This window comes from Arxiozyma heterogenica (genome assembly GCF_036370985.1).
Source record: "Arxiozyma heterogenica strain weizmannii chromosome Unknown scaffold_13, whole genome shotgun sequence".
NCBI lineage: Eukaryota > Fungi > Ascomycota > Saccharomycetes > Saccharomycetales > Saccharomycetaceae > Arxiozyma > Arxiozyma heterogenica.
This window is the reverse complement of record NW_027042666.1, coordinates 152,793-178,857: the sequence shown is the minus strand read 5'-3', so window position 1 is coordinate 178,857 and position 26,065 is coordinate 152,793. Positions and strand designations below refer to the sequence as shown.

The window sequence follows — 26,065 nt, the reverse complement described above, 5'->3', positions numbered from 1 at the left end:
TGTGTACTTTTTACAACCTTCAAAAGTTACCTTGTATATATTTCCACACATAAACACTCCACAGATTCATAGATATGTACACACGCATACACAGACACTCTCTGTTTTCTTCCTAAAAAACCACGTTATTAACATGTATGCAGAAATGCTGCAGACAGATACGAGATAACATAATACAAATCAACTACGAACTCTGGTGCTCATCTCCTGGTGTTTCCATCAAAGACTACTAACTAAGACCAATTCGTGTCAAAAACTGTCTCAAAGCAAATAAAAAGAACATCTCTTTATTTTTTTTTTCTTTTTCGTTTCTGCTCTTTGTTTTCTGTTTTTCCGGTGGAATTCATCGAGTAATGAATGCAAGAAACACAATACACAGAAAGAAGGAACAACTAATAGGAAGATCAATCGAGTTGAATAACAGTTGCATCAAACTTGCTCACCTTCTCTTTCATTCTATTTATATAAGGTACCTGTGACCTTCTTCAAGAATCTTTTTTTTTTTAAGAAAAAAAGGAAGGGATAGTTACTCTTTTCTCAAAGGTTCAAGATGACTCAAAATACAACCAAATAACAACAGCAATAGCAATAATAATTAGTCCAAAGAAATGAGCAACGAACAACCTGTTACTAAGAAGAAAATTAACTTTTCCAATATCCTTTTAGGCGCTGGTATTAATATGGCGGAAGTGACCACTCTTGGTCAACCATTAGAAGTCATCAAGACCACTATGGCAGCCAACAGAAACCTGTCTTTTGCCAGTTCTGTCAAAACTGTCTGGTCTCGTGGCGGTGTCTTCGGTTTCTACCAAGGTTTGATTCCATGGGCTTGGATTGAGGCGTCTACAAAAGGTGCTGTGCTTTTATTTGTGGCTTCTGAAGCTGAATACAGATATAAGAAACTTGGCTTGGGCAACTTTGGATCTGGTATCCTTGGTGGTATCACTGGTGGTATTGCACAATCCTATTTGACTATGGGTTTCTGTACTTGTATGAAGACAGTAGAAATCACTAGGAAAAAAGCAATTGGTGGACTTGGCGCTGCGTCGGCAGCCGCTACTCAATCCTCATGGGATGTATTTAGATCTATCTGGGCTAAAGAAGGTATCAGAGGCATATACAGAGGTGTTAATGCTGTGGCTATTAGACAAATGACAAATTGGGGGTCTCGTTTTGGTTTCTCTAGATTGGTAGAAGATGGTATTAGAAAAGTTACTGGGAAGACAAACAAAGACGACAAATTGAACGCTTTCGAAAAGATCCTCGCTAGTGCTATTGGTGGTGGGTTAAGTGCTTGGAATCAACCAATTGAAGTTATTAGAGTTGAAATGCAGTCCAAGACTCCCGATCCAAATAGGCCTAAAGATTTGACCGTTGGCAAGACTTTCAAATACATTTTACAAACTAATGGTGTCAAAGGTTTATACCGTGGTATTACCCCAAGAATTGGATTAGGTATCTGGCAAACTGTATTCATGGTTGGGTTTGGTGATATGGCAAGAGAATTTGTTGCAAAGTTGACTGGTGATGCTCCAACTGCCAAGCATTAATGTAACAAATAAACCGGCATAAAAACATTAAAACGACAACGGTGATAACAACAACAACAACAACAACGAATAAAAAACAAAAGGAAAAAAGAGGAAAAAAAAAGATATAATTAATTAGTAAGTAATATTCTTATAATATCAAATATATGGGAGAACATATAATAATTTTATAAAAATTAAAAAAATAACTTCAACTTATCTTTTTCACATATTTTACGTATCTGTAAATGTAATAAAACTTCTGAACTAGAAATGTACAAAACCTAATGCATAGTGTGAAATAGTAAATATTAATAACTTCACGTAAAAAAAAAAAAGAACAAATATTTTAAATTATTTTTATAACTTACTGTATCCAATAAATTAATGCATAAAATATATACCATATTTCATTTAACTTACAGATTCTTTCCCAAAATAGTCTTTCAATTCCAGCCATAATATAATTATAACACTTTGAATAACCATTAATATACTCTGCAAATTTATTCTGTTTTGATGTGACAAATAATAATTTAATAGGTTATTAATATGAATAAAATAATCCAATGGTTTGCGAAATATCGAAAAAATTGATTTGATTACATAATCAAATAGTAATAATTTAATTCTTAAAATCAGATATATTAACTTAAATAATCCACTTGTCTCTGAGAATGATTGATCGTTCTTTAAAGAGTTTAACCTCCACTTTAGTAATTTTGAGTTAATTAAAAATAAATATATTGGTAAAAATATAAAATCCAATCTTTTAAAAACTTTATCCCCAAACCATTTACCAAATGGCGGACAACCCTTTATCAAATTATTAATCTTTTTACCAAAGAATAACTTCATGTTGAACCATAAAGAATCTCCATATGAAACAATTGGAAAAGCAAAGACAATAAACCATAGATCTGTTATGTTTAAAATATTATAAAACCCTTGATCTATCATTTTTAATATTCGTAACCAATGTATATTCGATGTAATTGAATCATCCTTACATTGCTTCCATAGTAGTACACTCAATCTTATAAAGAATAATTCATTGAATGTGTTGAATATAAATCGTATTAATCGATACTGTCGTAATTTTCTTGATGATTTAAAGATCAAATTAATTTGCTTTTTTTTAGCATTATTATTATTATTATTATTATTATTATTATTATTATTATTATTATTATTATTATTATTATTATTTGTTGCTGTTGCTGTTGTCAAAAAATCTAAATCAGATTTTATCTCCAATTTTCTTGGTGGCGATCTAGGAAAAAGTTTAATATGATAGGTAACAAATATTGAATCACACATTTATATACAACTGCTCTGTTACTACACTATACATAGATCTACAATATCAGATCTGTGGATACTGTAATAGTACATATATGTATATATACTGCATGTATTAGAGAAATTTCTTCTACAACTGGCCCTTCACTTTTGATCAAATTAGAAGATCAAATTAGCCGCTAACAACCAACATGTAAAAAAAGAAAACTAAAAAAAAGAAAGAACAAAACAAAACAAAATAAAATAAAGTAAAATAATTATATTTACATATCTGAATATATATCTCACATAGAAATTTTAGTTTAGACGTGGATCAGAGCCAAACTTTCTTCGAGCAACCTCAATCACTCGTTCATACAATTTTCTTGACTACAATTCACAGCATTATCAATAACACAGCGACCTGCAGAAGTGGACCCATAGGTGCTGTCCTTAACAGAAGACTTTTGGTGACTGTTGTTCATTTTTGTAGTGCTGTCTCCAGAAACTAAGGATATGCCAGATCCACTTACATCACCTGCAATGATGGAAAATCTTCTTCTTGTGGTCTCATTAACGTTGCCAGAGACAAATTCCGGTTGTACGGTAGCTGAATGGATACCGTATTCATGAAACAAATTTCTTATTAATTTGGCAGTCTCAATGTAATTTTCTGCTGGTAAATCCAATTTAACATGAATAGATGCAATAGTGATAGATTCCGTCAAATTCCAAATATGGAAATCATGGACCTCCACCACACCTGGGATTTGTTCAATTCTTTGACGAATAATCTCTGCAGAGATACTCTTTGGTGTGGCTTGTAACAGGATATGTGAAGCTTTATGGGCCAACGGTAAAGCAGAGGCAAAGATGATACCAGTAATGAGCAAAGAGACGACTGGATCACTGTAAAATCTCCAGGAATAATCTGTTTTCCAGATGAACAAAGCAGCGACGATAACACCAATGTTGCCTAAGGCATCACCAAGGACATGTAAAAAGACCCCATGCATATTTAATGATCGTTGTTTCTTTTGTTTAGTGGCGGTGGGATGATTTCTTGACCGTAGGGGTGTGTGTTCGGACGACAACATTTGAAGAGTTCTATCAGTGACAGCGAATGTGTCCACACTACTATTTATGGAATGGGAGTGTGAGTGTTCATCGCCACTATCGTCGACGGCAGTAGATTCTAAATCTTCTGAAGGGTGATAATGTGAATGGGATGTTAATTGGTTTTCGCTAGGAAAATCGAAATGGCCATGACTGTGACCATGACTGTGGCCGTGGTCGTGCTCACTAAACAAGAGTAAGCCAATACAATTTGATAATAACCCCGTGATACCGATATACATGACCAACTTAGGATTAGTAATCTCCTCTGGTTGAATCAGTCTTTGTAATGCTTCAATGAAGATAGAAAAACATAATGCGATTAAAAACACAGCATTGACTAAAGCACCAAGAATCTCTGCACGTTTCCATCCATAAGTATATTTAGCATCAGGATCTCTCTCCTTAGCCACTTTGACGGCCCATAGGGCCACCAATAAGGAGAATATATCATTTAACATATGGAATGAATCGGCAATTAGAGCTAGAGAATGGGACATATAACCAATGATAATTTCTAGTAAGAAAAAAATTGTGTCTAGCACCAAAAGTGCTGTAATACGTATTTGTTTCCCTCCTGACATCAGCAGAATATTGATATTATTTTCTTCTTTTTTTCTTTTCAATCTTTAATAGTCATATGCCTTTTAGCTAATTTTTTTTTCACCTTGGTTTTCTTTTTTCTACCTTGATTGATTGATATGTATAAAATACCAAACCAAACAAAAAAAAGATGAAGAAGAGGAAAATGATGATAATGATGTTTCTAAATCAAATCAAGGTATACAAACCAATATATATATATATATATATATATATATATATTCAAATGTGTGATTGTTTATAGCGACTCAAGGAATGTGCTAGCCAAATGTTCAATGGGTTTACCTTGTAATGAGTCAGATTCAACCTGTCGGACCACAAAAAGAATGCTCTTAATATACTCAAGCAATCTTGTATTTACACACCGAGCTTTCTCTTTATCTTTATCCTTCTTTTTTTCTTTTTTTTTTTCTTTCTTTCTTTTTTCCTTCTTCTTTGTCTCCCTCTTTTATTTTCGTTTAGAATATATTTCCAGCTTGTATTCCTTTTTTTTTTTTACTTTATTTTATTTTATATTTTTCATCTTCAATCTTTTAACTTTCTTGCCACAAAGAAAAAAAAAAAAGAAAAGAAAACAAGGTGCGAAATTGTAATAATAACAACGACAATAACAATAGCAGTTACCTGTAGAGATCAAAAACTCCCCTAAAACATTATCCACAAGATCGTTAGACACGGTTTGTCTTTTTTCTTTTTCTTTCTCTTTTTCTTTAAGTACAGAACCGCTGCTTGCACTTTACAACTAACACCACAAGAAATTATCTCTTGGGAGGTATGAGACATTGTGTTTGTGTTCCAAGAAGAAAGAGAAGATACATCTTTGAAAAGAGAAAGAGAGATGGTGCCAATGTACGTTCTGGTAAGTTTTTCTCTTTTTTCTCTTTGGTTTTTTAACAAAAAAGAAAAAAAAAAGTCAGATAGAAAGCTCTAATGTATGGCTTATAAGAAGTCATTGTACCTAATTCATTATAATTCATTATTGTAGATTTGCCCGAAGTGACCCTTCTTAAAGACAGTTGCAATTGTTTTTCCCTAAATATTATAATCTCTCTTGTGCCGAAAATGTAATTTTTTTTTCTGTGAGTACAGGGTTGTCAATGGTCTAAGTATTGTGTAATACACAGAATGAACAGATTCTTTTTTGCTTGGTTAAAATAGTACATTCATTTGAGTTGGATATAATTATCCCCTTAATTTGATCTGGCATAAATGAAAAAAAAAAATGAGAAAACTAAAATATTTATTCTTACTTATTAAATAATGAAGGGTACATGCTGTATATTGTTGTAAAATCTAGATCAGCCATCATCCAATACAATATTATTGTATTTCGCAAGTTTTTAGATATTGTGCATTTTTTTTTTCTTCTTCTGAATATCCATTGTCCTTTAAATTTCTTTCCTGCATTTTTTTAAAAGAAAATATGTTTTTGATGTTTTTCATGGAACACTGTGATCAACTTTTTAACAAAACAAAAAATGATGCAACGGGATATAGGTGTCAGTAAATGATAAAATATACCGTACTAGTCAAAATAAATAAATAAATAAATAAATAAATAAATAAAAGAATAAAAGAATAACTAACTAAATAAAAAAAAAATCAATAAATACACAATACAGTCGATTCACATTAAACATATTGTCTATATAGTTTTAATAAGTTTTTGTTTATTAAAAGAATACATTTACCATTAAGTAAAAACAACCATAACAATAAAAAAAAATGAAGCCTGAAAAAAATGAAGGGCTGTTATTCCTAATCATCATTGTTAAGTGATATATAAATATCACTTTTAATACTTAAAATACATCTTAGTTATTTAATTATTATTATTTTTTTTTTCTTTTTGGAAAGAAGTCGTTAAAGAAAAAGATTAAACTACCAAAGTAAGTCAGATATCTCTCGTCCCTACTTTTTTTTTTTTTTTTCAACCACACATTCCTTCTTTAATTATTACTTTTTTATATACACTTCTTCAAATAAATACAAATTAACAGTAATAAAATCCACACAAAATTTTTTTTATTTTTTATTTTTTATTTTTTACTTTTTTTTTTTTAAATAATGTTACTCCATAGGACTGTTGTTCTAGTGACTATATTAGCTCCAATATCCACTATAGTTAATGCTCTCATTAATCTGGAAATTAATGAAACCGAAGACCATCACGTCCATAAACATTACAAACGTGGTGGTAGAACATGTGCCTTCCCATATTACGAAGGGATGGTAGCAGTACAGGAATCTGGTGCAAATGCCGGTTGGGCAATGCATTTCGATCAAGCTTGTGATCCTGGAACATGGTGTCCTTATGCATGTGAACCTGGCCAACTAATGGGACAATGGGACCCCTCCGTCACTTCTTACACGTATCCAGGATCACAATATGGTGGACTATATTGTCAAGAAGATGGAACTCTAAAGACCCCATTCAAAAATAAACCTTATTGTTACGAGGGTAAAGGGACCGTCTATGTGCAAAACCAATGCAGCAATGACGGTTCTGTGGCCTTTTGCCAAACTGTGTTGCCAGGAAATGAAGAAATGTTGATCCCAACATTAGTGGCCGATACAGAGACCTTGGCAGTGCCTGGGCCAGAATATTGGGCATGCACTGCCGCACATTATTATATCAACCCTCCCGGTGTCACTGTTGAAAACGGTTGTAAATGGGGAGACCTTTCTCATCCATGGGGTAATTGGGCCCCATACGTGGCAGGTGCCAATATGGATGCAAGTGGCAATACTTTTGTCAAAATTGGTTGGAACCCCGTATACTTGGAAACTTCGTGCCCATTTAGAGACAAAACTCCTAGTTTCGGGGTCCGGATAACTTGTGATGATCCGGATTCCTGTGAAGGATTGCCATGCTCAATTGATCCAAGCGTAGTTGGTGTCAATGGGGTAACAAGTGATACAACTAGCGAGGGTGCCGGTGGCGGAGCATTCTGTGTAGTTACAGCCAAAAATTATTCAAAAGCCAAAATCGAAGTATTTGCAATTGGCTCAGGTGGAGGAGGAGAGGCAGGTGAAACGGCTAAATCTACAAGTAGTGATGCAACAGCTCAAATGAAAAGAGATGAAACATATAAGATCGGTAATGTGACTAGCAGTGTCAGTCATGAGCATCAAAGAGCAACTATAACACATACTGTGTTCAAAACTGTCACAGTGTCAAAATAAATAACAAATATAATAAATAAGTAAAAACATATATTTTGATATCAGTTTCAATATATATATATATACATACAGTTTATGTTAAAATTTCAAATAAAAAAAAACAGCCAGACTAAAAAGAACAAAATGTAATATGTAAAAGAATAATAGAGTAACTTATATAAGTTTTTGTGATTTGTAGTCTCATTAAGAATATTACTTTATATCATGTTATACTATACTATATTTTTATGTATATTATACTTTTTCTTTTCTTATTTTTAAAGAAAAAATCAGGGGAGGAAAAGAAAAAAAAGATGAACAAGGAAGAAAAAAAAAAAAAGAAATACTATCAACACATGTATCATATATAGAAATAAATAGATAAAACTACAACATATAGTGTGTTCCTTTATTTGAATATATATGTAATCTATAGGTAATAACTACTACGTTATAGAACAAAATGTTATATACAAGAAAAATATGATAAAACGAAAATAAATAAATAAATAAATAAATAAAATACCATGACTTTAAGTTTATCCTTGTTTCTTTTTAATAAGTACAATTATGTATATATATATTTTTTTTCATTTATTTATTTTTTTTGTAGTTGTAGTTTCATTATTTGAATCTTTTTCAATAGACATAACATATTGTGATTTTTCCCAATCTGTTATCCTTTTCTTTTGAAAATATTGAATCCAACTATTAATACACTCTTTATTGAAATTATTGAATTCCTCGGAACAATTCTTTTTAACTTTATCTTGATTAACTGGAGATAGTGAATCTATCACTTGAATTTTATCTAAACATGCAAAAAATTGATCTCTACTTTCCCAGCATTTAACACGTTGTGATCTTGTGTTTGGAACTTGATTTGTTTCTTTTCTCTGAAAAAATGATAGAACCATTTTCAATAATTATTCAGTGTTAATGTTTAAAATAGTTGCTTATTTCTGGAAATATATGTATATATATATATACATGCTCAATATTAACGAATATTTCCAGTTTCGAATGTTAACAACATAGTGTTAAGAAATATTGGCATACTTAAAAAGAATAAAAAGGAGCTTCTGCATTATCTTCCTCTATGTATTTTTTCTTTATGCTCCTTTTTACTATGTTATTTCCGACTGATCAGGATTCCAAAAAAAAAAAAAAATCTCGAAAGACAGTTTAATTAAATTTTGCGGAATATAAACCCGTTGGAAATCCGCATTGGATTATATTACAAAAAAACAACTCTTTTTCTTTCCTTTATTTATTTATTTATTTAATTTTTTCTTTTGATACGTGAAACATGACAAAACCCCAAGTTCTCTGTTACCATGACAACGAAAACACTCTTCGATTGTTTTATTTTTTTTTTATATTTCCTTTGTTTTTTTTTTTTCCTTTATTTTTTTTCTGCAAGCTTTCTAAATTTTGTTGGAATTTGTTGGGAAAATTTCACCGGCTTTAATTTTTATTTTCGGTTGGTTTGAAAAATGCAGAAAACTTTCTGTTACTGCGTTATAATCCCCAAGACTAAAACAAAAAAATTTACCACTTTGTTATTATTCGCACTCTACAATTCCCACTGTTGGTTGCGGAAAATATCGGTTCTCTCTCTCTCTCTCATTTTTTTTTTGGTTCCTTTTGCTTGTTTTGTTTTGTCTTGTCTAGTTTTGTTTGACTAGAGTATGTTGCATCGAGCCTTCAAAAGAGACTCTACAAGCCAAACGAGTAGGGGCGGAGGGGAAAGAAAATCACTGAATACAATTTTCCTATCTCAGATTGACTGATTATAACCCTTTGCTGATGGGTATAATACAAATAATAGTTTGAAACCTAGTTAAACTTTTTTTTTTTATAATCTTTCGACTAGGGTTGTATAATCTTTATCATTGACTTGCACAGTCACACTCAAAAAAAAAAAAAAAAACAAAAGTTCCTGAACCTAATCCAGTTTCAAAGGAACAGATAAGAAGAGAAAAAAAATCCAATAAACAGCATAAAATGCTGAACCCTAAGTAAAAGATATTTCAAATACGTGAAAAAGCAGCATCAAACAGCAACAAACCAAGAAAACCAAAATCAGGAAAACGGAAAAACGAAAAAACAAAACAAAAAAAAAAACAACCTGGACAAAATCCTTACGGCCGATTGCAATTTTTTTTTTTTTGCAGCAGCCGCCAACAACAAAAATAAAAAAAAAATAAAACAAAAACAAGAAAAATTCAACAGAAAAAAAGAATTGTTTTCTACTTATTCTGTTTTCTATTGTTTCCTCTACCCCATCTATTCTTTCGGTATTTTGTTGCCTCTCTTTGTTATTTCTGTGCCTATTGTGATTTCCTATCACTACTATTGTTTTGCAATCTGTTGTCACTTTTGTTTTGTTTTGTTTTGTTTTTGTCAGAAATAGGCTTCCCTTTATTTTACTATATCTTTAAAGAAAAAAAAAAATCAAAAAATATCAGATATTAAACAAAGCATAATAACACATATACACATACACACCATCATATATAAATATCTTTATATATAAATCAACCACTAAAGATAAGTATTGGAGAATGTAAATACACGTTCCTTCAGACAGGTTTGTCTCCTCGCTGTTCACTTTCAACACGCAACAATTCCACGTAACAAAAAAGAAAAAAAAAAAACCACAAACCTATTCATTCTGAGAAACACACATACAGAAATACATACATACATACATATACATATAGATATATACATTTATTAGATCAAAATGAAACAATATAACGTAGAGGTGGCTCCACCTAAAAATATCCATGAAACTGGTGAAAGAAGAAACGCAAAAGTCGCTAAGGCCCCATTAGTTCGTCCCCTTGGAATGAAATGTAGTACCGTTTATGAATTTGTAGTTGAATGTTTCAATAAAAATAAGAATAAATTAGCTATGGGTTATAGATCAATAATAGATATACATGAAGAGACAAAACTTATAAATAAGAAGGTCGGCGGTAAAACTGTTCAACAAGAAAAAAAATGGCTATATTGGGAACTATCACCCTATAAATATGAAACTTGTAAAGAAGTACTTGAAATATTGCATAACGTTGGCCGTGGGTTAGTCAAAATTGGGTTGGTTCCTGAAAGTGAGGATAAATTACATATCTTTGCATCCACCTCGCATAAATGGATGAAAATGTATCTAGGTTCTCAATCACAATCTATCCCAATTGTAACTGCATATGACACTTTAGGTGAAAGTGGTTTGACTCACTCCATTTGGCAGACCGAATCAACTGCAATTTTCACAGACAACAATCTTTTAGTTAAACTGATCAATCCTTTATCCAATATAGAAAGAACGGGGAAAATCAAATATATTATTTATAATGAGAAGATGGATCCAAATGACAAAAGATTTGGAGGTAAATTATATTCTGAAGCAAAGGAAGCCTTTGATAAAATAAAAAATGTTAGACCTGATATCAAGTTTTACTCCTTCGATGAAATCGTTTCAATTGGTAAATCTGCTATAAATGAAATTGATCCTCATCCACCAAAACCTGATGATTTGTCTTGTATCATGTATACCTCAGGTTCTACTGGAGATCCAAAGGGTGTCGTTCTTAAACATTCAAATATTATTGCTGGTGTAGCTGGTGTTTCTCACAACGTTGTAGATGATTTTGTCAATAAAAACCACAGAGTCATTGCATTTTTACCTTTAGCTCACATCTTTGAATTGGTCTTTGAATTAGTCGGGTTCTATTGGGGTGCAGTTATTGGTTATGCAAATGTTAAAACGATATCCTCCACCTCAGTACGCAACTGTAAAGGTGATATCCAAGAATTTAGACCAACATTGATGGTCGGTGTTGCTGCCGTTTGGGAAACTATTAGAAAAGGTATTCTTCAACAAATCAATGCACTACCAAAGATTACACAAAAGATCTTTTGGACAGCTTATTACACTAAATTGAAGTTAAATAAATGGAACCTACCCGGCGGTAATACAATTGGTAATATAATCTTCAAAAAAATTAAACAAGCTACTGGTGGCCAACTGAAATATATGTGCAATGGTGGGTCCGCTTTAAGCCATGATGCTCAGGAATTCTTGACTAATGTGTTATGCCCAATGTTAGTCGGTTATGGTTTAACTGAAACTGTTGCATGTGCTGCTGTCTTGCCACCCGAACACTTTGAATACGATGTTGCAGGTGATTTAACTGGTTCCATTACAGCTAAGTTGGTAGACGTCGATGAATTGGGTTATTATGCAAAGAATAATCAAGGTGAAATTTGGCTAAAGGGTGCACCTGTTCTTTCTGAATACTATAAGAACCCAGAAGAGACAAATAGTGTCCTGACACCTGATGGATGGTTTAAGACTGGTGATATTGGGGAATGGACTTCAAAGGGTCAACTGAAAATTATTGATAGAAAGAAAAATCTGGTGAAGACCTTAAATGGTGAATATGTAGCACTGGAAAAATTAGAGGCCATTTACAGGTCAAACAAATATGTCCAAAATATTTGTGTCCATGCTGATCAAAATCAAGTCAAACCAGTTGGTATCATTGTTCCTGTGTTCCCAGTAGTATCAGAACTAGCTGTCCAATTGGGCGTTATGAAGCCAGATGAGGATTTAGAGGACCACGTTCACGATATAAGGTTAAGAAATGCCATTTTAGATGATATGTTGCAAACAGGGAAGACACAAGGCTTGAACGGTATTGAATTGTTGCAAGGTATTGCCATCTCTGGTGAAGAATGGACACCTGAAAATGGCTTTGTGACCTCTGCACAAAAATTGAAGAGGAAAGATATTTTAGCTGCTGTTAAAACTGATGTTGATTCTATTTATGGTATTTCCAAATAAAAAAAAATTAAAAAGAATAAATAAATTGCATTACTCACTTTCATCTTTTCATTTCTTATAAATATTAAATGATATATTTTTGTTTTTATGCATTATTATATACGTTCTAGCTCCTGATAATATATATATATATATACCCACCTCACTTTTTATGCATAAGAACAAAGTGTTGTCATTATTTTCTTCTATTTCCACATTCCGAATTATTTATTTAGAGTTATACAAGGACGAATGTAGATCCGATATTCAGTAAAGAAGTTTTTATCGCCATATACGCAGGTAAAGGATTACCGCTACTATTCTGTTAATTATTTAGGTTTTAAAAGTATACATGAGTACTCAAGAGACAAGAAAAAAGACATAGTCACACATGGCATCATATTTCTCCCGGGTATGAAACTACATGTTACCATAGAATACAAAATGTAAAAGGTAAATGAGCGATTAAACGGGATGTTTGATTCTTCGACTTCTTTTAACCATAAATCTATTAAAATAACAATTTTAAATGAAGTATTGTCAATGATTTGAAAAAAAAGTATAATTGAAAAAAAAAATACATTCACTCCTCTAGATATTGCCTGTTCATATATATTATTAACACGAAGATTTGTTCCAACGATAACAGTGAAGAAATTGGGGAATAAAAGTATGAAAATAAAAGAATGGCTTTACTATGAAAAGATAATCGAAAATGGGTAAATGAGTCCATTCTCTATTTAAATATATTGAATTCTATAACATACCTTAAATTTGGACCATCAACATGCATAACTATGGAGGTGCGAGCTATGAAACATATTAATGAGACCACAGTATGTCATTAACCATAATAGTAAATCATTGAAAAACTCAACAACATACCAATTTATAGCGAATCCTAATGATACAAAACGGAGAAAACAGACTTAATAACCCCAAATTGACACTTTATACCTTCCTTCTATTCACATATTCCTCCTCAGTTTCTTCCCTTATTGAAACGATCAAGCATTAGTAAATATATATAAACCGTCAATAAAAGAGATTTGACAATGAACTATATCTTCTCACCCAATACAACTTTTTCCAGGTTTACTCTAAGAAAACACTACCACAGAGACGATACACAAAATTGCTATTAATATATCCATAGAATTCCATCGTTTTTTGAACGATTCTCTTTCAAAAAATAAAGGAATAACAATGCAAGTCTGAAAAAAATCAAAGAATGATATACAACCAACAAGAGTAGCTAAAAACAAAATCTTTTTCATCTGTGATGCCTCTACAATTACTCCAATGTTCTTTTTATATGTTTGTATTGAAAGGTGAAAAAATTTTTTTTCCATTTTGTTTTAATTTATTTTCGTCTTTTTTACAAAATTTCCGAAAAAGTAAACATGCGGCCTCTCAAAAAATAAATTCCATAAAAACCTACTATTCGGAATTATTCCGTTAGATACCGCCTATTTTTGCTTCTAGTAATCCCTCATTTCCCATCAGCAAGACAATGACATGCATGATAGTGAAAATATTATTATTAAGTACTTACCTTTCATACTGAGTTGGTCCAATTGTTCCATGTGATCCGACTATGACGTGGTGTTGTTGTTTATTCCAAATTCAAAATGGCTATCTACCAAGACTTTGCTTCAATTATCTTGATATTCTTAAATAAAACTTTGAATTTTTACTAGTAGTATTTCCAATCATAAATATATCAACATCTATAAAGGTAAAAAAATACTTAATTGTATCTGAAATATATATGGTTGTATACGAATCTTTTTGCACTGTAATTGAGTAATATTTTTTTACAATTGTCTAAAAAACATATTTATTAGCTTAGATTTCAAATTAAGAACATATAATTTTCTTATCAAAATATGGCAATACCACAGAATTCCATATATTACACATTTCTTGTTCATGTTCCTTCTCTTTTGAATGTTCTTTAACTTTACATTCAAGACCATCCTTTGTCGCATATTGCCAAGGCTTTCCAATTGGATAATCTGAATAATGGATATATTTAGCCTCCTCGACTACAGTTTTTAAATCATTTGCTGCATATTCACCCTCAGAATTCAAATAACGATATCCTAACATATCATTTTTTAACATATCATGTTGCTCTTTGTGCTTAATCGAACCTGATAGCAACCCATATCTACTAAATGGTAGAACCATGACTTCAGGAACATATTGGTGTTTAATACTTTTCAAAACAGAAAAATGATCATAAATTAATTGTTTCATGTTATAAAGATATTCATTGACCACATCCATGTCATATACTCCTTTAGTATTGATATTGTAAGGTAATATCACATCACGGATATAAGTATATGTCTCGTTAGATGGTTTGATTACCATTAAATCTGAAGCCCATTTAACTTTACTTGGCTTAACAGTATGAAATAACCTAGACAAGGAGAACACAGTTCTTGTCTTTAAGATATCATCACCAATATTCTCTGAATTCAGATATAATGTGTGTGGTAAATTGGGCAAATGATTGTAAATCATTTTTCCATTTTGAAGCCTTGTAACACACCTCTCTATATATTTATTTATATTAATTGGATTCTTCATATGGAATACTTCTTTATAAGCCTTTTTAAGGTCTGATTCCTTTAAATTCCAATATGTCACAGTAGCAGCGAATTTTACATAATCTGGTAGGAAAAATAACTCATCGAGATTACCATTCAAATTAGCATCATTGTCTAAATAAATAATCCTTTCATATTCAGTTAAATTAAAAATTTCTAATTTAGACAAACTATTCTTCCATGTAGTTTGATCATCCTCCTTAGAGATAGGTTCCATAAATTTAACTATCACTTGATCATTATCTAATTCTTTTATTTTATCTAACAAAGCACTGGAACCTTCTACACTAGACACAACATCTGTCGTAATCAACAAGACCAATTTTGCCTTCGTTTTGTAATCTTCCTTTAGCATTTTAAACATAATCAATGTATTACAAAGATAATCTCTTTCAGCAACATAGTTAACATATGCATAGCGATCCCAGTCTATAGGATCTGCCTTTTGACTGATCACATCAGTTTGTCTCTTCTTGTATAATGCATCGATAACAGGACCAGGTATCTGTTTAATTTCTAAGGGGTTAAACTCTCTTTGTAGATTATCTCTATTTTTGTTAAAATAATTTCTATAATATTCAACTTGTTGATTCAATTGAAATTGAACTACTGTCCTCGAAAAATAATAAATTACCAAAAATATGATAATAATACCTAATATTGGTCTTAATTTTCTTTTAGATAATAATATCATTTTGAACTACTTTAATCACTTCTCGTCCAAAAGGCGTTACTATATCGTTATCTCTTTCATAGATCCAGCCAACGTTGTTCTCTTTGTAGATCCATCTCTTATGTTTGAAATTTTCTTATGTTATTTATACGTATTTTTCACCGATGACATCAGGTAATTTTTTTTTTACAAAATCCCCTTTGAGCGAAAATGAAGAAAATTCAGTCAAAGAGGAAGATGAAGAGGTGAAATGAAAGTTTTGAAAGTTAAAAAATGAGATAAATATAAATATGAATATATACATTATCCATAGGTCTACGTCATTGGAGAAGAATGATTTTATATGTTAAGTTCCATAAATATCAAATTATCTTCTAAAAGCGATCTCAGTACGACACAATGGACAAGTGTTATTACCAGAAGATCTAAACCATTTGTAAAGACATGCACCGTGGAATCTGTTCTTACAAGTTGGACAAGTCTTATTTGGCAGCTTTCTATCTACCGCATGTAATATAGAATAACAGATAGCACATTCTTCAAATCCTGAAAATTGTAAATGAACATTTTTTGTAAATAATTCCAGAGAATCTAACACAGAGCCATTCATACCCGTAATAACATGCTGAGTTGACATTATCCACTGTTTCCATTTCTGTTCACTTATGCCGACACGAGAGACGCCGATTACTTGAATATTTGATAATGGGTAGTTAGAAGGCAATTTAAAGGCCAGTTCTAACTTTTGTTCATCAATTAAATAGCTTGCTTTAGTTTCGTTGGTGATACGATTGATTTTAATTGTCAAATCATCATCTTTTGAAGTCAAATAATCTAGCTTTTTCTCCACCTTATCTAATTCATCTTTTATCAAAATGGGTGAAATTTTGGTAGATACAAATTTTTCAATGGCTTGTTGTTCTGATCTACTACGAATATTTAAGAACCAATTGCTTGTTAATGACCCAACATTATTAAACAATTCATAAAGTAAATAACTTAGTAATTTATGACACTCTAAGGTAATATCATCTTTATAAGGAGAAAAATCGTTGTTACTTGGATCATATTGTCTTATATCAGATTCTGATATATCCTTCCAAAAGTCTTTATCCTCAAAGTTGATTTGCTCCGTTATAAAATCAAACATTTTTTTTATTAAGTCATGATCTTTAAGTTGATCAATATATATTTGACGCATTTTATAAGATACATCTTTAAAGTATGTTAATGTAAGCACCCAGTCCCATAAGTACTTAATGAAATCGTATTCATTATCATATTCTAAATACTCTGTAGGAATATTTTGATGTAAAGAATTAATCAATTCAGTTGGTATTTTATACTCATTCATATTTTCTTTCTTTTCTTCCTCCACTTCCTCATGATGCTCAAGCATTTCATCTGTCGATTGAGATACAGATTGTTTCTGTAATTCAAATTCGATGACTTTTTCTTGTTGTTTTTCGTAGATGAGCCTTAGTAATAAAGTCATCAAAAGTCGTTTTTGATTTACATTTTGATTTATGTTTTGTCCCATATAACCAGCGAAAAACTGACTATATAAGGTTAATAAATATTTTGATTTTATTGATAAGAGCTGTTTTGTAAGAGAGCTGTAAAACGAACGAGATATTTGGTTGTTTTGTTCATTGTGGTAGGTATGCATAGCCATTTCTGAAAGCATGTTAGCTAACTCTTCAATTGTCTCATTTTCGGTTATTAAATTAAATTTGGACATAATGTCATTTAAGTGTAAACATTCCAAGCGAAGATGGAACAAAAGCAAAGTTTCATCTATTTGGCACATACTTATCGAATCTGTCAACAATCTAATAGCAATATTGTTTATAATGTCTCCTATAGTTCTAATTTGAGGAATTGATAAAATACAACTAAAGAATCTTAACAGTCCAATTCTTAAAGTTAAAAACTCATCATCATAAGCAATCTCACTATCTAACCATTGATTAATAGTTTTTAAAATAATAGTTAATCTCTGGGGAGCAATGGGCATAAATGACTCGTTGGTATCAGTTTCTTGGAACTCCAATAAATTATTCAATAATAATAATATTTTATAACTCTTATTAACCAACTCTGAAGGTCTTACTCCAATACACTCGGAGGATAGTAATGTTCTCAACTTTATTAATGAATCATCCACTGCATAATTATTTACAACTGATAAAATTACTGCAGAATGCAAATACATTGAATCTGTAGATTCTTTACCTCTAATAACTGAACTTACGTATTTTTCTATTAGTGGAATTTTACTTGCTAGTGCGGATGGGGAAACCAAATCCAATGAATTCATTAATAGTCGATGGATTATTCTAGACTTATAATAAGCTAGAACCGGATTTGCTTCTTTTATAAGACAATTCAAAATAACATTATTACCATCACTAGGTCCAACAACCATTTTTTCTAACATTTCACTAAAATCAAACAAAGTATGATCCGCTTTAAAAACAGTATTTTTAATATCATAAAAAGTATCGTCAGCAATTTCACAAATGTAATTATAATCGATTGCTAATTCAACTATTAAAGATAGAAATACAATACAATTATCGTCTAAATATTCTGAAAACTGCGCCATGATCCTATCTAAAAATAACCCATAATTAAGCAAGCTTCTTATTTCTGAAAGATCAAAAGATTTTGTATTAACAGGAAGCAGAAATAAATTAGAACCCAATGGATTGCTTAGAGAACATCTATAATCTATAAAAGAAACTTTTTTGAAGAAAACATCGCCTAAATTTTCAGGAATTATAGTATCTAAAATTGAAATATTGTTGTTTATCAACTCAAAGGTAAACTGAATAAATTTAGAATCAATACTTGAATAACCAACAAAATCCATAATGCCATTGGCTAGTACTTGTGCTATGTTATCATCATTCTTTGAAAGTAGCAAAATTGTATTTTTAATATCCTCATGGGTCTCTAATACATTTTCCAATAGTATATCGGTGAAGAAAGTTGTTGCAGTTAAGAAGGCAATCTGAATAGCTTTTTTTAGCTGAGGAAAAATGTTGTATAATATATCCAACCTATTATTATGTTTGGTATTAGTATACAACTGTGGAACATAATTAATTTTGAATAGATGACTCTTTAAAAATGCACCATTATCTTTGAAACAGTAGGATTTTAGATAAGATGATATAAAAAAATTAACTTCTAAACCATTTGAGGATGCCAGGAAGTCTCTTAATTTATCTGGATTTAATTGATCTAAAAGATCAATGATTTTAGATTTTGAAATATCAAGAGATAAAGCAGAAGTAAAAAAATCTTGTAAATTATTCAACCATTCTTCATTCAAATCAATGAACTTTGAATTAGAATACTTGATAATTACATTTGCTAATACATCAAATGTTGAATTTTCCAACCATAGAGGCAGCTCATAAATTAATCTTGAGATTTCGTTTTTTAAAATAGTATTATTGGTATCAATAACAAAAATAAATAAATTTAAGATATGTTGATTCTCCATAAAAATTGTAGAATTGTCATTGGAAATTGTATCCAATGCCCAATTTGCTAAGTCAGTAATAGTCTGTTCATTTGCTGGAACATTTGAAAGTAGAACCATCATATTAGTTAAGTAATTTTCTTCCCCTTTAAAATCTTCTTCATTCATAGATCTTTTGGGATCACAAATCAATTTTATATTATTTTCTAGTTCAAATAGTCCACAATACTGAGAAAATAGTTTACACAGCTCATGTGATTGACATAAGGATACCTTACTTTTTAGAGTGGCAAAAATACCATCATTTATGATTTTTTGTTGCAAATCATCTGGAGAATTTTCAAGAAATGATATATAATTTCTCCAAAATTCCTGAATCAACTGAGAACAATATTTACCCAAAAAGGATTTTGTATTCAATACTGTTAATGCTTCTTGCCAGATAGGCAGTAATTCTGTTGAAAAATCAAATAATTCGTATGCTGTTATTTTATTGAATAATTTATTCATTGATGCATAAAGATTTGGAACTGGTTGATATATAGCTACAGATAGTAAATTCAGTATACTAATCTTTGACTTTTTATCATAAGACCATAATTTTCCATTTTTATAGTCGCTTAATAATGAAACTGTATTTATAATAGATGGTACAACAGAATTAAAACTCAAAATATTCTTTGAAGAAATTTGACGCATAATTTTAAATATTCTCCTAACAATAGTTTTTAAAATATCTGTATTCTTCAGCAAATATTGGTTATTGTAGAGGATTCTAACTAAATTCAATAACTTATCTAATAACTTGGTGTTTTGAGCAGAACTTAAACTAATATTTCCCCATAAAGATTCTTCATTTAATATATCATGGTAAATCTCGGTAAAATCTTCTATTCCTTTTGGATTTGACTGTAATAATAAAATTATTAAATGAACAGATTCCAATAATATTCTATTATATTTGAAGGTTGCTTCTTCCTTTTTAACATAACGTTCATCAGATAATGTATCAATTTCTTCAATCACAATAACTTGTTTACATAAGTTTAAAATTTGCTCATAGAACATAGTCCATAGCATATCAATCTTCTTAGTATCATTGTTAAAACAATTCAAGAGTTCTTTTGTACACTTTTTGCTCACATATAAATCCGTATCACAAGTTCCCATTAATACGAGGGGAATAAAATCTTTTAAAAATTTCCCAATTTTTTTATTTAACTGTTTAATCAACATAATTGTAATTGAATTACTTAGGCATCGGATTGATTTGGACTCATTAATAATTAATTTTGCATAAATTTGAGACCAGCATAATAGAAAGATATCATCAAACATCTCTAATTTGTGATCTGTTTCTGTAAGGATACCAAATAAATCAGTTACAGCCTTTTCCTTGGTCACGTCATCTCTTTTCATAAGAGATTTAAATATTAATTTTAGATCATTAGAATTCAAAGCATTTAATAAATTTGGATCAGGTAGACCGTCAAAATAATTAAAGGTGATTTTCACACCATTATTACCCATTCCATAATCATTTGAATACTGTTGGAATGTATTAATACCACCAAATGACATTTTCTCTTTGTCTATTTATGTTTTAAATTGACATAGAACTTGTTGATGTTGCAATTTAGGGTAACAATATATATATGTTATTACAAGTCAAAGGTAGAGTAACTGTGTTTTTTATCTACTTAAATTATAAATCAATTAATTTCAATTCTACTTGTTAAACGTTATACGAATGCTATTACCACTTTTTTTCACACTTATATCTGCTCTTACTAAAAATATAAAAAAATAAGAAAAAACTTGACGAATGGACGAGTCCGGAATCGAACCGAAGACCTCTCCCATGCTAAGGGAGCGCGCTACCAACTACGCCACACGCCCGGAAACTTCAGGGTTTGTTGTGGAATAGAATAGTTATAACCATCAAGATTACATAAGATCCTGAATGAATCTAGAACCAATTAGTGTATTAATAAGCCATACATGTGCTACAACATTAGATGCTGCATAATAAAAAGATTGGATTACATAAGATCTTGGCAAATCTAGAATTTACCTATTGTTTTATTAAGTCCCACGTGTATTACTAATCACCATGATTAGAGAATTGGGATGCAGTTCTAATCCACTAAATTAATGTAATAAATTTTAGGATTGAACCAGTCAGATTATTAATGTACTAATTTAATGTACTAACCTGAATAATCGATCGAGCTCCAGAAAACATATAAAAGGACAACGTTTTCTGGAGATAAAAGACCATCTTCCATAACCGTTTCTTGTGAATAATATATATATTATATATCAACATAAATAAAAAGAACAAGCAAGTAACAAGTCAAGTAACTTCGAATAAGTACATTAGCTCGATATAAGCCGCTTAATATATAAAACCGTTTTAGTAATTATACTATCGACTATAGTTGATTACTGTCTCGATTATTTGAATTACTATTAATATTATTTGCGCTTCCCCGGAATACACAAAGAACTTCACCACACCATACTACAACAGGGTTCTCAAAAATTAAGTATGATCATGTTGTAAGCGATTTACAATTATAGATTAATTTATTGTTACTGCACGAACCAATATAACACGTTAGTTGATTATTATCATTAAGTATTGTTCTAAAGGTTCCGCCAAGACTTATCAAATTACACTATTGTTGTTTATTGTAATAACTTAGTTGTTTAGTAATACATTAGTTTGAAGAGTTGGTTAATATTTAATGACTCTTCATCAATATTTATTTTATATAATATATATGTATATCATATAAGGAGTCCTAGCTGGAAACCCTGAAATACATAGTTTACGGATAACACCTAATGTCGAGGCGAAGAATTTGGAACAACCAAAACTCTGGACCAAATATCGTAAGTATATTAGAACGAACAAATGATCTTCGGATGGGCATTGGTAGCAAATTACTAAAAAGTTTATTTAAGACACCCTTGATTATTGAAAGATAATACCAGAGGTAATTATCAGCATTAATATTCGTAATCTATCTAATAGATTAATCAAAAGAATAATAAGATGAATAACTAAGGCTAATCTATTTAATAGTTAGAATCAACCAATTATATAATTTGTAAGTGTTATATATATAATTAATACCCGTATTTTAGTATATTACTTGAGATAACCCCTTACTCAAGAATAGAATAAGACAAACTTGAATAAACCAATATTATATATATACAACTGTTGAATAATTACAATCGATAATTGACACTTGAATGTAGTTGATATGTTTGATACGTTCTCAATTATGAATAATTATATAATTAATAATGTACAAAATCATAATAAACCCGTTTGTTTATTTTTTTTATATACGATATATAACTACCAATGTACATGAAAAATCTATATAAAAAAGAAAAAATGATATGAGGGAATCTTTAGATCTACATCTACATCTACATCTATCTATATATATATATATGTTGAATAGTTCTCTTCTATGGATGATAAAAATTTATCAAATAGTTTTATTTGCATTTAATGATATATAAACCATAATCACCCATCATGTTGTAGTTCAATACTGGCTGAAATCTGTTCACTCTGTTTGTTTCATTCTAGAACATCATGCTTCAACAATTACTTTATCACTTTTCTTTTTTACTGTAAAACGAAACTGAAATGGCCACTCGTTTAAGGATTGAGATCCTCTAGATTGCCGATACTTTATTCAATATATTTATGCTGATTATCTAATATGAAATGGTAATGAATATAGTAAGATGTCAATACTTCATTTAGATTGTGATACAGAACAGTACAATAGTCCTAACAAAATTAATAGCCTCATCTCCAATTATATTTTTTCACGTTATTCTTGTGTTATAAAAGAGCTTTTTCTCACTAATGGTGTAAGTTCAAAAAATTTCATCTTTAAATATGTGATAAAATTGGACATCAGCTACATAATTCACTAAAAGAACAAAATACAAGGTACTTCTCTTTTTTTTATTCCCTCCATAAATGTTAAAAATACTTGAAAGAATATACGAGTAATATTTATTCTTTTGCTACATATCATTAAATATATTCAAAACTAAAAAAAAAAAAGAAACTATATTCTCATATAGAAAATGAAATAAAACCTATAGAAAAACAAGAATTTTATTCATTAAATATATAAATATATACATGTGTGTGTATACGTATATTATTCGGGATCACCAAATAGCCTTTTTGGATTATTTTTAATCCTTGTATCCATCTACACACGTCCGCACAATATATACAGCAGGGTACATACTGCTATGAATACCTCACAAGTGTACAAGGATCTTACGTACACAATATTTGCTCAGAATCAAATGTTTCTGGCATTATCAATAGCAATGAAAACAGTCTATGTGGAAGACGCTTAACATTCCCGTATTTGTGTCCATTGCTTGTTTGGTAACTGAGGTCTTTTGAGCACAAACAGAGTGCATTTTCTGTTTTCAGTTTTGCTTTCCCCATCTCGACAATTTTTTCTTTCTTTTTTTTTTTTCTTCTCTTTCCCCTCCCTTTCTACTAAACGTGTGAAAAAAAAAATTTTTTTTTTTAACTCATTTCTCTAGTGTTTGGAACAAATAGGACATCTCATCTCTCCCGTATTTTGGTAATACAATTTTTTTTTTTTTGATTCGTTTTAGTGTTAACTTAATAAGTTCAATTAGTTTACAAGCATTATAAATGTCTTGCATTCGCATTGTTAGTATTTATACCATCTGTCTCTATATTCAAAACAGCATATATCCTCCAAGAAACTGTAAACCACCAACGTTATCATATAAATACTGTTTTACATAAAGTGGTGATTTTATTTTTTCCCATCTATCTATCGATCCATCCGCCACCACCACCACCACTCACAACCAACTTTCCTCTATCAGTACCTAGTTTCTTTTCATCCATCTCTGCCTATTCATTCTACATATACCCGTTTTGTGAATTGACAAGAACAAACATTAAGCAAATATGACAATTTCCATCAAAGAATTGACCAACCATTCCTACGTAGATCATCAATTATCGGCCACGCTAGACTCCACCGAAGCCTTCGAGGGCCCAGAAAAGCTGTTAGAGATCTGGTTCTACTGTGACAAAAACCATATCCCAGCCAATCCAAACGGCCAGAAATTGACACTAAGAGACATCCCGGTGGAAACCTGGATCCAGATCTTAAACTTAGTCAAGTGCGAGATCCTTTCCATTAAGGACACCCCAGTAATGAATGCGTTTCTGTTAAGTGAGTCCTCCCTCTTTGTGTACGACCACAGGTTGATTTTGAAGACATGCGGCACCACTACCACGTTGTTGTGTTTGCCTTATCTGTTTGAAGTGCTCGAGAGGGATCTCGGCTGGAGTTTCAGATGTGGTAAAGACAAGTGTGGCGATAATAAGGATAAATTTGAACCTTACAAAGTATTTTATTCTCGTAGAGCATTTATGTTCCCATCCAAACAGAAATCGATCCATAAGAATTGGGCAGACGAAGTGGAGTATTTAAACAATTTCTTTTGTAACGGGAAGGCGTATGTAGTCGGGAGATATGATAAAGGAAAGCATTGGAATCTCTTCGTAACGGATACAAAAAAAGCAGAACAAATGGGGATTGTAAAGGAAGAAGAAGATGAGACATTAGAAATATTGATGACTGGATTGAAACCCTCGTGTGCAGAACAGTTTGTTTCGAACCGTACTATAAATAGTGAACAAGAAGTGTGTGATAAGAAACCAGAAGAAGCTGCAGATGACGAAGGCCATTTGCTGGGTTCCAATATGACTGAACAGACAGGATTAAACAAGATATACCAATGCACGGATAAAAGTGATTCGTTTGTACACGATGCATTTGCGTTTTCACCATGTGGTTATTCATCCAATATGATTTTAGATAATGAATATTATTATACATTACATGTTACTCCGGAGAAAGGCTGGTCATATGCCTCGTTTGAGAGTAATGTGCCGGTAACTTCGATCTCTGATGATAGACAAGATAACATTGAAGTTTTAAACAAGGTTTTAAACGTGTTCCAACCAAATGAGTTCTGTTTGACATTTTTTGCGAAGTCAGAAAAGAACATGAATTTCCAAAAACTATTGAATATATCTAAGATGATTCCACACTATCAAAAACATGACAAGATTATATACGATTTAGAAGATTACCAATTATTGTATATGAGATTTGAACGTAAAGATAATTAGCAAAAGAAAAAAAAAAGAATAGCTAGAATGTGATCATCCACTTATGTATGTGTATACCTATAGATTCATTTTCCATCAGTTTGATTTTCTGCAATAATACTTATTATTAGATACATACATAACATTAAACAAATAAATTTTTTGACTTTCCTTATATTATTTGACTATATTTTCTTTCTTTTTCTAATTTGGCCATTTGTTAGAATAAACTTAATATACCAAAAGGAGAAGGAAGGGAAAGGGAAAAAAGACTATTTTAATACATGGCAAACACTTCTTAACTCTGGATCTTTGTCAGATTTCTTACTCAATATTAGTGATCTAAACTGTATCTATAATTAGTCTTTTTTTGTTTTTTTGTTTTTTTGTTTTTTTGTTTTTTTTCCTTTTTTTTTATTCCCACCCAACATACTCTGTGTGTGATAATAGATAAAGAGACCTCTTATTACGAGAAATATGCTCTTTTAGCATGCTAAAATTAGATAAATGAATCCAAAAGTCGCTAAAAATCT

The 26,065-nt window shown here is 30.8% G+C and overlaps 9 protein-coding genes and 1 non-coding gene across 10 annotated transcripts; 4 read left to right on the top strand and 6 right to left on the bottom strand.

Moving 5' to 3' along the window:
• Positions 1-608: 608 nt before the first annotated feature.
• YHM2 (Yhm2p) lies at positions 609-1,550 on the top strand (the record flags this gene model as incomplete). The annotated part of the gene is made up of 1 exon (XM_064857386.1): positions 609-1,550. One exon carries the CDS (start codon positions 609-611, stop codon positions 1,548-1,550), a length of 942 nt encoding a protein of 313 aa, XP_064715692.1.
• A 393-nt stretch (positions 1,551-1,943) lies between these two features.
• On the bottom strand, positions 1,944-2,849 carry PWA37_000718 (uncharacterized protein; the record flags this gene model as incomplete). The annotated part of the gene is made up of 1 exon (XM_064857385.1): positions 1,944-2,849. The coding sequence occupies one exon, from the start codon at positions 2,847-2,849 to the stop codon at positions 1,944-1,946; it is 906 nt and encodes a 301-aa protein (XP_064715691.1).
• Positions 2,850-3,175: 326 nt separating this feature from the next.
• ZRC1 (Zn(2+) transporter ZRC1) lies at positions 3,176-4,510 on the bottom strand (the record flags this gene model as incomplete). The annotated part of the gene is made up of 1 exon (XM_064857384.1): positions 3,176-4,510. One exon carries the CDS (start codon positions 4,508-4,510, stop codon positions 3,176-3,178), a length of 1,335 nt encoding a protein of 444 aa, XP_064715690.1.
• A 2,086-nt stretch (positions 4,511-6,596) lies between these two features.
• PWA37_000716 (uncharacterized protein) lies at positions 6,597-7,715 on the top strand (the record flags this gene model as incomplete). The annotated part of the gene is made up of 1 exon (XM_064857383.1): positions 6,597-7,715. The coding sequence occupies one exon, from the start codon at positions 6,597-6,599 to the stop codon at positions 7,713-7,715; it is 1,119 nt and encodes a 372-aa protein (XP_064715689.1).
• A 569-nt stretch (positions 7,716-8,284) lies between these two features.
• On the bottom strand, positions 8,285-8,611 carry COA6 (Coa6p; the record flags this gene model as incomplete). The annotated part of the gene is made up of 1 exon (XM_064857382.1): positions 8,285-8,611. The coding sequence occupies one exon, from the start codon at positions 8,609-8,611 to the stop codon at positions 8,285-8,287; it is 327 nt and encodes a 108-aa protein (XP_064715688.1).
• Positions 8,612-10,443: 1,832 nt separating this feature from the next.
• On the top strand, positions 10,444-12,549 carry FAA4 (long-chain fatty acid-CoA ligase FAA4; the record flags this gene model as incomplete). Its single annotated transcript, XM_064857381.1, has 1 exon — positions 10,444-12,549. The coding sequence occupies one exon, from the start codon at positions 10,444-10,446 to the stop codon at positions 12,547-12,549; it is 2,106 nt and encodes a 701-aa protein (XP_064715687.1).
• A 1,839-nt stretch (positions 12,550-14,388) lies between these two features.
• GNT1 (glucose N-acetyltransferase) lies at positions 14,389-15,840 on the bottom strand (the record flags this gene model as incomplete). Its single annotated transcript, XM_064857380.1, has 1 exon — positions 14,389-15,840. One exon carries the CDS (start codon positions 15,838-15,840, stop codon positions 14,389-14,391), a length of 1,452 nt encoding a protein of 483 aa, XP_064715686.1.
• Positions 15,841-16,186: 346 nt separating this feature from the next.
• Positions 16,187-20,893, bottom strand: RKR1 (ubiquitin-protein ligase RKR1; the record flags this gene model as incomplete). The annotated part of the gene is made up of 1 exon (XM_064857379.1): positions 16,187-20,893. The coding sequence occupies one exon, from the start codon at positions 20,891-20,893 to the stop codon at positions 16,187-16,189; it is 4,707 nt and encodes a 1,568-aa protein (XP_064715685.1).
• A 245-nt stretch (positions 20,894-21,138) lies between these two features.
• On the bottom strand, positions 21,139-21,211 carry PWA37_000711. The gene has a single exon. It is a non-coding gene; the product is annotated as a tRNA-Ala (tRNA).
• Positions 21,212-24,317: 3,106 nt separating this feature from the next.
• SPE2 (adenosylmethionine decarboxylase SPE2) lies at positions 24,318-25,553 on the top strand (the record flags this gene model as incomplete). Its single annotated transcript, XM_064857378.1, has 1 exon — positions 24,318-25,553. One exon carries the CDS (start codon positions 24,318-24,320, stop codon positions 25,551-25,553), a length of 1,236 nt encoding a protein of 411 aa, XP_064715684.1.
• Positions 25,554-26,065: the final 512 nt, after the last annotated feature.